At 44.7% G+C, this 17,937-nt stretch overlaps 1 protein-coding gene across 1 annotated transcript in view; it reads left to right on the plus strand.

Moving 5' to 3' along the window:
• The window catches only part of arid2 (AT rich interactive domain 2 (ARID, RFX-like)), a 76,231-nt gene that overhangs the window by 23,380 nt on the left and 34,914 nt on the right, over window positions 1–17,937 (plus strand). The window contains exons 5-8 of the mRNA XM_056276269.1: window positions 6,508–6,726; window positions 8,137–8,204; window positions 10,050–10,119; window positions 14,848–15,098. Of these exons, the coding sequence (XP_056132244.1) occupies window positions 6,508–6,726; window positions 8,137–8,204; window positions 10,050–10,119; window positions 14,848–15,098 (608 nt within the window). The remainder of the gene's footprint in view (window positions 1–6,507; window positions 6,727–8,136; window positions 8,205–10,049; window positions 10,120–14,847; window positions 15,099–17,937) is intronic.

Below are 17,937 nucleotides of genomic sequence, written 5' to 3' on the forward strand. Positions count from 1 at the left end.
CTCTTGCTTTGTCTCCAAACCATCCAACCTGAGCGGTCCCTCTAATATACTCGTTCCTAATCCTGTCCTTCTTCCTGTCCTTCTTCATCACTCCCATCTTCAACTCTGCCTCCTCCAGCTCCACCTCCTGTCTTTTCATCAGTGCCACTGTCTCCAAACCATACAACATAGCTGGTGTCACTACCATCTTGTAAACCTTCCCTTTAACTCTTGCTGGTACCCTTCTGTAGTAAATCACTCCTGACACTCTTCTCCACCCACTCCACTCTGCCTGCACTCTCTTCTTCGCCTCTCTGCTGCACTCCCCGTTACTTTGGACAGTTGACCCTAAGTATTTAAAGTCCTCCACCTCTGCTCCTTGCATCCTCACCATTCTACGGTTCTCCTCTCAGTCACACGTGTATTCTAGGGGTGTCCTAAAGACCATTTTTTGGGCTTCAAAGCTTCGGTATTAATCAGCATGACTCGGGAAGGGGTCAGGTGGCGATAGATGGCATAGCAGTGCAACACATTTCTTTAGGTTTGATTAAGATATTAATTGTAAAGAGTTCTGTTATTCTACAGTATTGTTGTTTTTTTTTTATTGTAATTCGTAATAAAAAACATTTTCAAAAGGTTTTGTGTGCTTTATGCATGTTTGTAATCCCAAGGGATTTGGTTGAAGGAGGTCCTATCTGTGCCCTTTTTGTGACAATTTTTTCTTATCTTGGATAAATTATAGCTCTACATTAATGCGCATTAATATAGGATCCGAATCCGAGACAATGCCTGAGAAAGCGCTGTGAAACAACAGCGCAGAAACGGCATACTAGCTCCAATAATGATTATGTTTATATTTCTTTGTCATTTCTCAGTACTTGCGTACTATGAAATGAAACGTGTACTCCACATTTAACCCTTCCTATACACGAGGAGCAGTGGGCGGGGCCAACTCCAGCACCGCAGTCCCTCGGCTATTAGCCTAGGTCTATATAACGTTTTACAACCTGAACCTAACGAGTCAGATACGAAACACGCTTATTTTTGTTATGACAACAATACTTTTAATGAGATAGTAGGCTCAACAGTTCAGTACTCTGACGTTTTTCAGAAAATGAACGAACTGTAATAAATAGAACAAGGTAGCGCAATTATAATAACAACAGCACACATTTCAATAAACTAAACAACTTCAATGAAAATAAACAAATGGCCCTATGTAGAATAAAATGAACAGTGATAAATAGAACAAGGTAGGTAGCGCAGTTATAATAACAGCAGCACAGCACACATTTTAATAAACAATTTCTTTCCAAACATTCAAATAAAAATAAATAAATAGGGGGCTTCCGGGTAGCGTGGTGGTCTATTGTGTTGCCTACCAACACGGGGATCGCCAGTTGAATCGCCTTCTTTTGCCAGGGGGATGTAGTGTTCCCCTTCCCCCCCCGAACAGGCGCCCCGAACGACCAGAGGAAGCACTAGTGCAGCGACCAGGACACATACCCACATCCAGCTGGCCACCCGCAGACACGGCCAGTTGTGTCTGTAGGGACGCCCAACCAAGCCGGAGGTAACATGGGGATTCGAACCAGAGATCCCTGTGTTGGTAGGCAACTGAATAGACTGCCATGCTACCCGGACGCCCCTGTTCACAGTTGTTTGTTTTTTTTACACCGTGTGACAATAGCCTACTACTTGAAGCATTCAGGTGATTTATCACGCTTGTTGTGCCACTGTGGTAGGCCAGTTTCAAATTGCATATTTGGAATACTGCCTTGTCATCGCTCAATTTAAAGTGTCGCCACACAGCTGAGGTTTTCAGAATTTTGTCTACGCTTTAACGGCTAAGGTGAAGTTCAAATATAGTACAAGAATAGGCTGATAAATGTATTTTGCAGTTCGCTGTTATGGGTAGCCAACATTTAAGCAAAAACAAAACAAAGCTGAATATCCGAATCCCAAAGTTGAAACCAAATACCTACCCAACAAACGAATATCCAAATACTCGGATATTCGGGTCCAGCCTTAATGTATTCCATCTTGTTCCTACTGACTTTCATTCCTCTTCTCTCCAGTGCATACCTCCACCTCTCCAGGCTCTCCTCAACCTGCTCCCTACTCTCGCTATAGATCACAATGTCATCCGCGAACATCCTAGTCCACGGAGACTCCTGTATGATCTCATCCGTCAACTTTCCTACCACCATTGCACACAAGAAAGGGCTCAGAGCCGATCCGTGATGTAATCCCACCTGCACCTTGAACCCATCCATCATTCCTACCGCACACCTCATCACTGTCACGCTTCCCTCATACATTTTATGCACCACTCTTACATGCTTCTCTGCCAACTCCAACTTCTTCATACAATACCACACCTCCTCTCTCAGCACCCTGTCATATGCTTTCTTTAAATCCACAAAGACACAATGTAACTCCTTCTGGCCTTCGCTATACTTCTCCATCAACACTCTCAAAGCAAACATCACATCTGTGGTGCTCTTTCGTGGCATGAAACCATACTGCTGCTTGCTGATCATCACCTCTCCTCTTAACCTAGCTTCTATTACTCTTTCCCATATCTTCATGCTGTGGCTGATCAACTTTATACCTCTGTAGTTACTACAGTTCTGCACATCACTTTTATTCTTGAAAATCGGTACCAGTATACTTCTTCTCCACTCCGAAGGCATCCATTAACTTTCCAAGATTGTGTTAAATAATCTAGTAAAAAACTCCACTGCCATCTCTCCTAAACATCTCCATGCCTCCACTGGTATGTCATCTGAACCAACTGCCTTTCCACTCTTCATTCTCTTCATAGCTGCCCTCACTTCCTCCTTGTTAATCCGCCACATTTCCAGATTTACTATCCCCACATCATCCAACCTTCTCTCTCTCTCATTTTCTTCATTCATCAGCCCCTCAAAGTACTCCTTCCACCTTCTCAACACACTCTCCTCACTTGTAAGCACATTTCCATCTCCACCCTTCATCGCTCTAACCTGCTGCACATCCTTCCCAGCTTGGTCCCTCTGTCTAGCCAATCAGTACAAGTCCTTTTCTCCTTCCTTAGTGTCTAACCTCTCATACAACTCACCATACGCCTTTTCCTTTGCCACCTGTCTTAGCCTTACTCTGCATCTCCTTGTGCTCCTGTCTACTTTCTTCATCTCTCTGACTATCCCACTTCTTCTTTGCCAACCTCTTCCTCAGTATACTTTGCTGTACTTCCTCATTCCACCACCAAGTCTCCTTGTCTTCTTTCCTCTGTCCTGATGACACACCAGGTACCTTCCTAGCTGTCTCCCTCACTATTTCTGCAGTGGGTTGTCCAGCCATCCAGCAACTCTTCACTACCACCCAGTGCCTGTCTTAACTCCTCCCGGAACTCCACACAACAGTCTTCCTTCTTCATCTTCCACCATTTGATCCTTGGCTCTGCCTTCATTCTCTTCCTCTTCCCGATCTTTGAAGTCATCCTACAGACCACTATCTGATGCTGCCTAGCTACGTCTTCCCCTGTCACCACCTTCAAGTGATTTGAATTGGCATTCCTTAATCATTAGAAAGGGTGTCTTGAGCTGGACTGAATCAGGGACGACCTAAAGGCGACAGACTGTTGGTAGTCTTCAGTCAGACAAGACTTGCCTCAAACTAAATGGAACTGATGAGAGAGAAACTAATTTCATTAACTTAGTTTTAGGTAGTTGGCAGAGGAGGGCAAGTTTAAGTTAAAGTGATGTATGCAGATGCAGCATTGGATGATGTGTAGTGCATTAAAGAAAACAGGTTTTATCCTCTTCCTGTTTCTTGTTTCTGCAGGAAACCACGATGCAATCTACTTCCAAAGCCTACCATCGTGTTCTCAGTTAGGGGCGACTGTTTTCTTTTGTCACATGGATCTTTGCTGTCATTTTTCCACCACAGGATTGGTGCTGAATACTTCAGCAGAGGGTCCCTCTGGGTTGAGTTTGGTGAAGGGGTTTCGACTTTGGCAACAAAGTATATCGTGTTCGTTTTTCTCTTGATCCGTTTTCTTATCTCTTCATTGGACAGTTGAATTAGTCTGACAGCCACCACAGTGTGTCTGTTCTTATGCACATGTGTACTTCTCTGCACTGAATGTGCTTACAGGAAGCATTGTGAATGCCTGTTGATTTCTTTTGGAATGGCCAGTACCCGTAACAAAAGGAGCGTTTCCCTGCCAGCTTCGGTTACTGCTTGCGATATTTACAAAACCTAAATTTTCCATCAAACTTTAGCCATGGGTGGTTTTTTTTTCTTTTCTTTTCTTTTTTTTCCTGAGCCCAAGGGGATTAAATTTGTAAAACGGCCTAGCAGACGGTGGAGAAATGGCAGGCTGTGTGTTTCTACTGTTTGGCTTTGGGGATCTGCCACGGCTTCAACGCTGGCGATGGCCACCACATTCTTTTCAAGTTCACTCACGCTGTTCTCCGGACAAGATGTCGTATGTCATCTCCCAAAATACATTCGTAGTTTTCAGGCTCTGCTCTGCTCATAGAGTTGAGCTGAAGCAACTCTGCTCCAAGAAATAATCCACTGCCGTCGCTCTCGTTTGCACTGGGATACTACCAGCTAGCAAGCGCCACTTCACTAAACATGTCAGCATGACTGGCAGTAGGAGTCACTTAGCTGAGTAAACTACTTATGATTGGCTGTTGAGTTGAATGGCTGGGTAAATTTCATTGAGTCTCACGTTTCAACCTGAGAGATAAGTAGTTCTGTGAGGATGAACACAATGAACAGACACCAGATTTTTTGGGATTTTCCCCCCCCACTTTTCCTCCCCAATTGTATCAATTATCCCACTCTTTCAAGCCGTCCCGATGTTTGCTCCATCCTCTCTGCTGATCTGGGGAGGGCTGCAGACTACCACATGCTTCCAACTGTTCCTTTTCACCTGATATTGAGGAGTTTCGCCATGGGGATGTAGCATGTGGGAGGATCATGCTATTCCCCCCAGTCCCCCCCACCCCCAACAGGCGCCGCGACCTACCAGAGGAGGCGCTAGTGCAGCGATCGGGACACATACCCACATCCGACCTCCCACCCACAGACATGGCCAATTGTGTCTGTAGGGACGCCCGCCCAAGCTGGAGGTAACACAGGGATTCGAACCGCCGAGCCCTGTGTTGGTAGGCAACGGAACAGACCGCCACACCACCCGGACGCCAGGCATCAGATTTTGACTTGACATTGATAATCCTAGTCTCACATGTTTGTTTTAGTGAATATGAATGAAATGGTCACTCTGTGAAGTGCTGTTAAGGTTTATATGTCCTAATCACAAGAATTCTCCTAAATGCTCCTAAAATCCAATACACGTCTTTACCTACAGTATTTTTGTCAAGAGATAAACCCCTGAACTTTTTTTTTTCTTTTATTATTCGGGCAGCCGGACAATGAGAGGTTCCTTTCACAACAACAGCCTGTTTTGTTTCTGCTTTTGAACAGCATCATTTCACTGCTCGTAGCCTGCAGTCCAGTAAGTCACTTAGAAAGGATCGTTCCCAACAACATTGAGAGTTGTTATTTCATTGAGAGAGGCTTGATTGATGTCACGAAGCCTATGAGGAGGAACAATAGTGTTAATTATTTATGGCAATCTCCATTAAGAACCAAGAGCCTGTACATTATACAAGACTATTCATTTATAGTGTAACTGATGGTTTGCCGTCAAATCGGATGGTATTGGAAAGTTTTTTTTTTAGTCCAAATCAAGCAATATGGCAATTCATTAGCAGAGGAAAACAGCATAATTTAAACCTGAAAACAAGCCGTCCGGTAAGCGTAGCGGGCTATTCCCTTGCCTACCAACACGGCGATCGCTGGTTCAAATCCCCATGTTACCACCGGCTTGGTCGGGTGTCCCTACAGACACAATTGGCCGTGTCTGCGGGTGGGAAGCCGGATGTGGGTATGTGTCCTGGTCGCTGCACTAGCGCCTCCTCTGGTTGGTCGGGGTGCCTGTTCGGGGGGAGGGAGAACTGGAGGGAATAGCGTGATCCTCCCGCGTGCCATGTCCCCCTGGCGAAACGCCTCACTTTCAGGTGAAAAGAAGTGGCTGGCGACTCCACATGTATCGGAGGAGGCATGTGGTAGCCTGCAGCTCTCCCCGGATCGGTGGGGGGGGGGAGTAGTGATCGGGACGGCTCAGAAGAGTGGGATAATTGGCCAGATACAATTGGGGAGAAAAAGGGGAGGGGGGGGGTAAATAAAATTTGAACCTGAAAACGTTGATACTGGGTTTCGGTAAGTGGCTCTTGCTCTGTAAAACTTGGTATGATGTATTGCATGATACTAGAATGGACGCTTTTGTTGGTGGGCAGCGATCAAGTAGTGGAAAAGTAATACATTGACTTGATTAATCAGTTTCACCCTACCAGCGCCTTCTCCTTTCTTCTTTGTAATGCAGGGACAGTTCATCGTCACTTTGTTCTCCCTCACCCTGGTCAAATTTGTCCCATCTCAATAAAATCTTCATCTCTTTTGCCTCCCTAGACTATCTTCGCCAAAGCTACGGATTGTCCACGGATTTCGTTCTGCCGTGCGACTACCACAAACTTGTGCTGTCTCTTCTGTCGGGCCTGCCCAACGAGGTGGATTTTGCTGTCAACGTTTGCACTCTCCTCTCCAATGAGAGCAAGCACGCCATGCAGCTGGACAAGGACCCCAAGCTGATCACACTGCTGCTCGCCCACGCCGGGGTCTTCGATGACTGTACGTCTGCATACACTGCCTCCACACACATCCTGATGACTCCATCAATAAAACGTATCTAAAGTTAACTTATCTAACAAAGCCGCCTGAAAGTGTTTTCAGATTCTAAGTCACTGAATGGAAACCGTGTGTGTTGTTCAAGATGTTTTATTTGTCAAATGCACAACAATAGAGCGTAGCAGGCATTGCCGCCAATGAAATGCTTAGGCACCAGTTCAACCTCAAAAAGAGCTAAGAATATGACACAACAGATGAAGTTAAGATGCATACATGATACAGTAATGGACAGGCATTAAGTGCTTCTTGATTGATTGTTTTTTCTATTCACTGTGGTTCACCCCCTTTTTTTGTATTCTATAATAAGTACGGCTTCCACTGGCGTCCAGGTAGCGTAGTGATCTATTCCGTTGCCTCCTAACATGAGGATCGCTGGTTCGAATCGGCGTGTTACCTCCGGCTCGATCGGGTGTCCCTACAGACACAATTGGCTGTGTCTATGGGTGGGAATCCAGATGTGGGTGTGTCCTGGTCGCTGCACTAGCACCTCCTCTGGTCATTCGGGGCGCCTGTTCGGGGGTGGAGGGGGAACTGGGGGGAATAGCGTGATCCTCCCACGCGCTATGTCCCCCGGGTGAAACTCCTCACTGTCAGGTGAAAAGAAGCGGCTGGCGACTCCACATGTATCGGAGGAGGCTTGTGGTAGTCTGCAGCCCTCCCCGGATCGGCAGAGAGGGTGGAACAGCGACCGGGACAGCTTGGAAAATAGGGTAATCGGCCAAGTACAATTGGAGAGAAAAGGGGGGGAAAAAATCCGCCCCACAAAAAAAGTATGGCTTCCTCTTGTATGACTCGCAGTACTCCATTTACTACTAAAAACAGTTCACAAGAGGTGGAGCTTCTACCACCAGAGTGTGCACAGGTGTACTGCATACTGCCAGTGATTATAATGGGATTGGTTATTTCTACCTACCTGTCCGTTATGGAATCATGTACGCTCTGACGGAGGTCTGACAGACCGAAAGCTAAAACTAATGACATACTGCATAGATCTAAGTGTGCTTAACTCTTTTGTATCAGTGCCAGAAACAGAATAAAGTAACTTAATTCCTCACATCTGTTACTGTTGCTGTGCACTATTAATGTTCGATTATTATCTCAGAATCAGAAAGTAATAATTGAGACCATAATTGTGCAGCTCAAGAGATGAAGCTGATGGTAGAAAACAATTATTCCAGATGAAAAAAGCTTTTTCCCATGCCTTTGTCGGGTGATTAAAATGTTCTGCTCTTCCTGCTGTCTCTCAGACACAGTGGTTATTCTGGTATGAGTTGTGGAATACGGGACTAGAGAGGACAGTGTCAAGTCCCAGCTCCGATCTGCCCGCTGACATTTCCACTGTTCCCTTTGCAGCACTAGGCAGCTTCTCCGGGGTCTTTGGCATGGACTGGAGGGAGAAAACCTCGCGGGACTTTGTCAGGGTAAAGTAGCAAACATCTTCCTGTCCTTTTAGACAACCTTCCAAATTGATCTCTCTAGGGAAGTTCTGTTCCGGCTTGCTCCCCTTCGAGCCAGTTTGCATTTACATTCAATTTTTTTAGCCAACTGTCTCGTCTGGACCAACCTAAAATGACAGTAGAGTAAGTTTTATATCCTAAATCTCCATGATGAAAAACAGTCACTAGAGGAGGATGTATGTGTTCAGCCCATAGGTGTCGCTGTCCGTGTGAGCTTGTTTACTAGAGACGAGCCAGTTTGTCAAAGGAAATACGGAGCATTTTTTTCTACATGGGAAAGGTTTGACAGTAAATAGTTCTGCCTCTCTATCGGCCCTTCTCTGCACCAGTCCCACATGCTTGTGCTCTGTGAGTCATCTTAAGAACAAAGGTTGGGACAGTTCACCTTGAGAATAGGAGAATAATGATTATGTGGAAATCTATTGATCCTATAAAGTAAACTCTCCACTTGACCACCTCCACAAAGCAGTCAAGTCCACAGTTCAGACACGTAACGGCCCCTCGCCCCCAGGTTGGATGCAGTCCGGGCCTTGTTCAAGCACACTTAAGCAGACAGTGCAGGCTTACAATGGGACTTAAGCCTTCTGACCAAACATCCCTCTGCTGTGTCAGGGAAGCAAATTTCCAGTGGCATTATTGCACTTAATTTTAATTCTATTGATAGGGTGTAACCGTTAACAGTTTGAATTTTTTTTTTCCCTCCGTAGAGCAATGTTGTTTTAATGTGACTTCATTAGCTGCTCATGTCTGGACCCGTTAAGTCACAGGTGTGAATGCACAAAAGGGAATTTTGCTCGTGTTGGTGTTAAGATTACTTTAAACCAGACACGGAGGTGGCGGGGCTGCCCTTCAGGTTGGAATTGTGGGTAATCTGGCGGTAACTCAGTCACAACGAGCGGACAAGCGATGGGGATAGGGAGGAAGAGCAGGAAGGGGAAACGTCAGTTCAGACTTTGAACGATTACAGCCGCAAGATTAAAAAGCTGCTTTCATCAAGGGACAAGACTGAACGTCGATCAGGGGACCTCACAAAATAACATTTTTAGGCCCAGTCCACATGTGCATGGTCATTTTTTTAAAAGTAGCTTTTTCTGTGCGTTTTGGCCTGTCGTCCACACGCAAACAGTGCTTTAGGTCACTAAAACGGACGTTTGTTAAAATACCCTCTGAAGTGCAGATTTCTAACAACTCTGGTTTCTGTGTATGTGTGTACATGTAAAACTCTGGTTTCTGTGTATCTGCGTGTACATGGAAAACAGCGTTTGAGAAATGATGACTTCACACCTTAGGTCGTACACACGCTAAGCAGCGACTGCACCTCATCATCTGTCTGCACAAATGAATCACATTTTGCTAGAGCACCTTGGGCTGTGTGCTGGAAGGCATTTGATAGATAAATAAAGGTGAAGAAACGGATGTCAAATAACTATTTTAAAAAAAGAGCTGCAATTTTCTAAAATGTTTAATTCACTACCGTCAAAGGGAAATAAGCTCACTACACATGCTCACAATGTTCTTCTGGTATTTGAAGTATCGTTGATGTCGACTTTATCACCACCTGTGACCCAGCGTGGTTGAGCGTTTTTAGTCGTTTCTGCGTTCTCGTGTGTACGAAGATATTTTGTAAAACGAAGGTCATGTTGACAGATATATGTTGTTTTTTGCTTTTTAACGGAGGGGGAAAATATCCATACAGTGTGGACTAGGCCTGAGTTAGAGCTTAGACACATATGAAGCTGGTAGGTATAATGGTGGCCTCAGCTGTCCCCAGATCGGAACCCTTTGCTAACAGCTGCTGTTTTCCTGCAGTTTTGGAAAGAGGTGGTTGAAGATGCTGAAGTCAGGGAGCTTATCTGGGACAAGAGCAGCCCTGCACACGGTAAGTAGGCCTGCTGCTGAATTGTTCCAACACAGAAACTTCACGTTTCAAGTTTTTAAACAGGAGTAACCAATTCAAAATGAGACGTGAGCATTGAAAATCTAGTGACGCGTGCCATTTGAATTGTCACAAGGCACAAAACTGAATCAAATTGTGTCACTTTCTGAATGACTGCAGGTCATTAATATCTTTGTTAAAATATGATTACGTTTCTCAGACTGCCATCTCCTTTTTGAATGCATTGAGCAATGAACTTCTTCGCCTCTTGATGATACAAGGCTACATTAAATTCACTTGACATGCACTCATGGTTATGATATTAATTAGGGATGCTCCAATCGATCGACCGCCGATCATTATCGGCCGATTTTCATTCTAAATAGTTTGATCGGAGCTCTCTATGAACGCCGATCAGATGACGCAAAATTACATGAGACATTTCTCTGTGTGCGGCAAAAGAAGCCCACTAAATTGGCTTCACAGGTCTGGTCGTTCTACAAGGTGTCTGAAAAAGACAATTCAAACGTTACATGCAATGTATGGGAAGCAGGAATCCCTCGTGGTGGAACGCAACAACAACAACATTTTAATACCACGAACCTCATTAGACATTTGAGAATTCATCACGTCAAAGAATACGGCGAGTATGAAAGGCAAGCCTGCGCAAAGTCAGTAAAGCGAGTTAACCCTTTAGCAACTCAGTCTTCAGTCACCCAGTTGTCAGGTTGGGAGACATTTAAACATCAGGAACTCTATAGCAGCGACAGTAAGAAGTCAAGTCAATTTTATTTGTATAGCCCAATATCACAAACTACAAATGTGCCTCAGTGGGCTTTACAGCAACAGATCCTGTCCTTAGACCCTCTCATCGGGTAAGGAACAACTCCCTAAAAAAAACCTTTAACAGGGAGAAAAACTAGGAAGAACCCTCGGGGAGAGCAGCAGAGGAGGGATCTCGCTCCCAAGACAAGACAATGTGCAATGGATGTTGTTAACACAATACAACATTGAAAGAGGATAACAGAATTATAATGGAATTATAACATGAAGAATATGATGCACAGGATGCCAAGCAGTGTCCAGACGCCACCGAAACAGCCCAGGACCCAAGCCACGCAACCAGCATCACCATGTAAAAAAAAAAAAAGAAACTTAGTCACACATCTTGGTGAGAAAAGAATATAACATTGAAACAGGATAACAAAATTACATGGATTTATAAGATATATATATAAAAAAATAAAATGTGATGAGAACAGTTTGCAATAGTCAGTAATCTATATGCTATAATCTCGTTGGCAGAACAGTGGTTGGTAAATTCATTGAGACAGAAACCGACCCACCATGCGGTACAGGTTTGTGAAGCACTCAACTTAAAGGCAACTAGTTGTAGGCTGAGACAAAAAGATGAGTTTTAAGTTTGGATTTAAAGGACTCAACAGACCCCGATTGTCTGACGGCAGCAGGCAGGTTATTCCACAAGTCAAAAGAAATATCAGCCATGATAATGGAATTCAATGGTCTTGATCAGCAGCCTCTTTCTGTATTGGAAGATGAAGGGTTCCAACAACTTATTATCTGTTTAGATCCACATTATATCCTTCCAGGCATGAATATATCATGGACGTACGCCTGCCACAGTTATCCCAAACAGCGTATACACACATTGACAGCATTTTAAAGGACAACGTCACATCAGTTAGTTTTACAAGTGACATCTGGAGTTCGAGTGCATGTCCCATGTCCCTGTTAAGCTTAACTGTGCAATTTATTGACCAAAACCTCAAACAGCACAACGTTGTTCTTCATTGCCAAGAATTCACAGGGTCACACACAGCGGGGCTCTGGCTGTCGCATTCAGTGACATGTTCCGATCCTGGGGAATCCTGGGAGAAAAGGTACACGCTATTCTAAGGGAGGACACTAAGAACATGGCAAAGGCCATGAAAGATGCAGATCCACCCAGCCTAGCCCGGATGGCGCATACACTCCAGCTCGTTGTGGCCGGGGGAGTATTGTCACAGCAAAGCATCTCTGATATAATAGCTGCAGGGAGACGGATCGTCGGTCATTTTAAACATTCCCCGTTAGCATACTCCCGACTCCAAAGTATTCAGCAACAACTGGGCCAGCCTACAAGAAAAAAGACTACAGCAAGATGTATCTGCTTGGTGGAATAGTAAGTGTGTTAAGCTACAGAGTCTACTAGAACAGAAATGGGCACTATCTGCTTATGCAGCCGACTATGACTTGCCTTCAGCGTTCTCCGGCAATCAGTGGAAATTAATCGAAAATGTGATTTCCCTGCTTGCACGATTTGAAGAGCTCACGCAACAGATCAGCTCATCAACTGCATCGACTGCAGATGTTCTACCACCCACTAGAGCTCTTATGCGTCTCCTTGAGAAAACAGCAGACAGACCAAGGCGTGAAAATGTCAAAAGCTGCTTAGTTGGAAGCGATCCAAAAGCGATTCAGTGACATTGGATCTGAGTGCCTGTATGCAGTTGCTACAATTCTCGATCCGAGGTGAGAAAGCGAGTAAACCTGCTACGTAGACCTACTCTTCTGTTTTGTAGGCCAAATGACTGATAAAACATAAGCAGGCTGTTGGTAAGAGGAATGCTATATGTCATTTTCTTAAAATTAACTTTGCTTTAAACATAAGCAGGAACGCGTGAGAATTGTACAATTTAATTAGATATCCTATACAAATAGCCTAACCTACGACAATGCATAAAATAGACCTAATGTTTGCCTTTTCTGTTAATAAAAAGGTGTAAAGACCGATATTTCCCAGACGCATTCAAGCCACAGCTACGTGTTCTGCTTTCGGGTATCCTGGCCGTCCGTTCAGGCCCCGGCCAGGAACGGCAGTATGATGAGAACAGTTCAGAGGCGAACGGCTCCGAGTACCCAAAGAAAGTACCACGAGCTGGCTCTTTGCGGGCTATGTATGCTGAATTACTGGATGAAGACATGGAACATGGCGGCTACACCAGCAACCAAACCGCATCGCAGATGAACCTCTACTTGTCAGAGCCGCTTATCCCGCGAAGCGGACAGCCGCTTGCTATCAATAAAAGCCGCTTCCCCGCGCTCGCAGGAGCAGCATGAGCCTACCCCTGCGTGCCGTGCACAAGTGTAGATAGTGAGCGAGTTTTCAGCACAGCGGCGAATGTTGTAGATGAGAAGAGGGAACAGGCTGACTTCCAAACATACAGAGATGCTTATATTTATAAGGAAAAACTTGCCACCTTGCTTAAGAAGTAGGCTAAGCGAAAGAATGGTAGCCATGGCAGGTTGTTAAAACATGTAAATGGTGAGGAATGCTTTATACAGTATTTGGCTATAGCCTTTCATTGTTATGTTTTATCGTCTACATTTTACATGTAGGCCCTGTATTTTGTTCCGTCTATTGGAATTGATTTTCATTACCTTATATAGGCTATAATGCTTTCTTGTGCTTTGAAACATAGTGCAGTGTTGAGTACACTTAGCTATTATTCCATAGGAAGGCTAAAATGTTTGCTACACTGCTCTTCAGCCCAGCGTAGGCTATTATATTGGTTTCAGTTTTTTCATAATCTACACGACCTAATAAGAGAACGGAATATGTTGCCTATGGTGTCTTCCAATAAACAAACAGTTGTCAATTTATGATGCTTTCTCAGCTCTTAATTATATTTCTGCAGTGCTGTTAAGCATAGTTATTTTTGGGGCGTCCAGGTAGCGTAGCGGTCTATTCCGTTGCCTATCAACACGGGGATCGTCGGTTCGAATCCCCGTGTTACCTCCGGTTTGGTCGGGCGTCCCTACAGACACAATTGGCTGTGTCTGCGGGTGGGAAGCCAGATGTGAGTGTGTGTCCTGGTCGCTGCACTAGCGCCTCTTCTGGTCGGTCGGGGCGTCTGTTCAGGGGGGAGGGGGAACTGGGGGGAATAGCGTGATCCTCCGGCGCACTACGTCCCCCTGGTGAAACTCCTCACCGTCAGGTGAAAAGAAGCGGCATGTGATTCCACATGTATGGGAGGAGGCATGTGGTAGTCTGCAGCCCTCCCCGGATCGGCAGAGGGAGTGGAGCAGTGACCGGGACGGCTCGGAAGAGTGGGGTGATTGGTCAGGTACAATTGGGGAGAAAAGGGGAGGGGGGGGGTCAGAAAAAAAAGAATAGTTCTTTTTATTGCTATAAATAGTAAGTAAATAAATAATGCTACACAATAAATAAAACATTTTAAATGGAAGATCGCCACCCCCACACGCACACACACACACACACACACACACACCCTGTGATCAGCGACCAGTATTGGCTGACTCTGATTCTGGTGATTGGTGGTCGGCCCCAGAAAGCCTGATCGGAGCATTCCTAATATTTAATACCTTGTAGCGCTCTGTGATTGCCAGTCGGTAGCACTCAAATGCATCTGCCAGTAGCTGACCTAGAGTCAGCTACTGGCAGATGCATTTTTGTTGCTTTGGGTAAAAGCGCCTGTCGAGTGAATAAATGTAATGAAATGGACTTAACCTTAATAGAGGTCTCGTTTCATACATAATCTGTGTATATTTGTAGGCGTTTGGCATTAAGACTCCAAATTTTCTAGAAACCTGCTTCCACCCACTTGTTCATCAAAAACACTTATCCCCACATAACAACATAACGCCTCTTCTGCCCGCTGACACAGAAAGGTGCTTTTAAATGACCTACCGCGCTCTTGGTTTTGGCAGATGGTACGTCAGTCCAGGGCCCCTGGCAGTCTCTCTTCCACCCGCCGCGGGACGCAGGCATCAACGACATGGAGGGCCAGCGTGTGCTGCAGGTGGCAGTCATCCTGAGGAACCTCTCCTTTGAGGAGGCCAACGTCAAGCTGCTGGCGGCCAACCGCACGTGCCTGCGTTTCCTGTTGCTGTGTGCCCACTGTAACCTCATCTCCCTGCGCCAGCTGGGCCTGGACACGCTGGGCAACGTGGCCGCAGAGGTGGGTCTGTAGGACAATAATGGCAGGATTACATTTTGACTATCTTTAACTTATGTGGGTTTTTTGGGGGGTGGGTTCTGTCTAAGGCAGCGGTTTCTATTTCCAAAATTCGCAATCTTAATAAATTGATATCTACTGACAGCGGTCAAAAATGATACCTCTTGGGGCGTCCAGGTGGCGTGGCGGTCTATTCCATTGCCTACCAACACGAGGATCACCGGTTCAAATCCCCGTGTTGCATCCGGCTTGTTCGGGTGTCCCTACCAGAGGTGGAAAAAGTACAAAAATATTGTACTCAAGTAAAAGTACCAATACTTTGATGAAATATTACTCAAGTAGAAGTAAAAGTACTCATCTGAAAATGTACTCAAGTAAAAGTAAAAAGTAGTTCATTTGAAATGTACTTTAAGTAAAAGTTACTTAGTTACTTTCTTTGTGTGGGGTGTGAGGGTAGTAAAAATAGGACAAGGGGTCAGAAATCCATAACTATTTTGTTTTAAATTAAAGAACAAGTGTAACAAATGTAAGCGCAATAACAATAACTTCACAACAACTGAACTTCTTGTTCAGTTTAAGTAGCATCTTCAAGTTAGTTGAGCTCATCCATTTAGTGGTACAACATTAAACATGCTTACTCTCACGTTTTCTCTCTCTCACGCTCTCTCTCACATGCACACACTCTCCCTCTCTCTCCCTCTCACCCTCTCTCTCTCTCACACACACACAGGTAAAAAGTACAAAGTAATGCCCACATGATGACGCTCATAAGTGTTGCTACAAAGTCAAACTGACGTAAAGGAGCAGCAATATTCCAGAGGAGACATGCTTGTGTGTGTGTGTGTGTGTGTGTGTGTGTTTGTTAACCGTCAAAGAATGAGAATGTGGTAATGCCATCTCCACAGCTGCAAGAGCGCTATAGAGGGCATGTGTGTGTAAGTGCGATAACAACAAAGAATACCTACACAAATGTAAGTGTAATTACAACAACATACATGTCAACACCAACAGCAACAGCTGTTATACTGCAAATCAAGGCCGCTAGTTTTGTGACACCCTGAATCACCTGTAACCTAGTCTACAAACTTCTTGTTCAGTTTAAGCAGCTGCTGATTTTCAAAGTTAATTGAGCTCATCCATTTAGTGGTAAAAACATTAAACAGGCTTGTGCACGCCTACTTTCTCTCTCTGTCTCTCTCTCTCAGAGAGGTACAAACTACAAAGTAATGTCCACATGATGATGCTCACAAGTGTTACAAAATTAAAGGAACTAACATAAAAGAGCAGCAATATTCCAGAGAGGAATATTGCAAATCAAGGCCACTAGTTTTGTGACACCCTAAATCACCTATAACCTAGTCTACAAACTTCTTGTTCAGTTTAAGCAGCAGCTGATTTTCAAAGTTAGTTGAGCTCATCCTTGCTCGCTTTGCAGTGAACAGTAATCCAGCACAACTGAAAAGCCGCTCGCAGGCAGCTGAAGCAGGCAGGCCAGTGTTGAGTTTCAGAGAGAGTTTTTTTAAATTTGGAAAGGAGTTTAGCAGATCCATATCGTTTGGGATACAGGCTAGGTACCCTTCCAACTCCCCTGTACCTTCTGGACTTTATTGAGGAGAAGAAATCATCTTCATCTGAGGAATGTTGTCCAACTTGCTCCACTTCTACCTCTGCCATCTGGTCAAGGTGTTGTCTGACATAAGCCAGACCTGTCGAGTGACAAACAACACATTTCTGACAATTAAGACTTGATTAATTTACCAAGAGTGCACCATAATGCATAATGCCTTATAGCACTGACCGCATTGTATTGAGTATAAAACAAAGTAGATCTCCAATAAACTGTTGAAAAGCAGTTTATTATAAGATGCAATCATACCTGTTTCTATGACATCAGGCCTCTCTGTCCAGGTGGTCTTGAACTTTGGTAGAAGTATTGCTGCCGCAATCAGTTCTGGGTCCATCATCATCTCACCAAAACGCTTTTGGACACCATCCTGAATGGCTTTGATGAGTGGTAGACACATCTTGGATGAGGTCTCCTGCCTTTTGAGTTTTGCTTGTAGCTGACATATCACTGGAAGAAGCCACCCTAAGTGTGTGTTGGTCTCTGACTGAAGTATGTTCAAGGCCTTTACCAGAGGTTTCATCACCGAGCAGTAATCAGTCAGGAAAGCAATTTCTGCTTGAGTCAGCCTGGCATAAATAGAATACAAACAATTGTTAGGAAATCAAGCAGGAAAAGTTAAGTTTCAAGTATGTAAACACACATTCACACTTTCATACTGTTGAAGTGCAAATTAAAACTTACGTTTTCAATTTGAATTCTTCACAAATATTCCTGATTGCCTCCTCCCCTTTCTCTTGTATGATCCGTATGATTCTCTCCACAGCCATGAATGTTGAATTCCACCGCGTTTGATTTGGTCGGATGAGCTGGAGTCGGCAATGATCTTCCACAACTTCTGCTGCCATGTATGAACGACCTGTATTGTTCCACATGGCTTGACATTTCCCAAAGGCTGCACGTGATAGTCTCTTGTATGTGTCCATCTTCTTTTCTGCTATCTCAGCATCTGTTATGGCAACTAAGTTGAGAAGATGGCATGCACACCTTTGGTGTGTAGGAAGTTGGTACTCCAGGCCATTATCTTGCTCCAGGATGCTGAATGTGTCCAGGTAGTTGGCTGTGGGCTCATCATCAATTGAATCTCTGTCCGACTCAGCATCTGATTCTGCATCCTCAGACTGGCTCTGTTCTCCGAAGACACTAAAAGCTTTAACGAAGTTTGAGCCACTATCTGTTGTGGTTCTCACCACTTTGCCCCTAATTCTATACTGACAG

This window comes from Lampris incognitus, chromosome 3 (genome assembly GCF_029633865.1).
Source record: "Lampris incognitus isolate fLamInc1 chromosome 3, fLamInc1.hap2, whole genome shotgun sequence".
Lineage (NCBI taxonomy): Eukaryota > Metazoa > Chordata > Actinopteri > Lampriformes > Lampridae > Lampris > Lampris incognitus.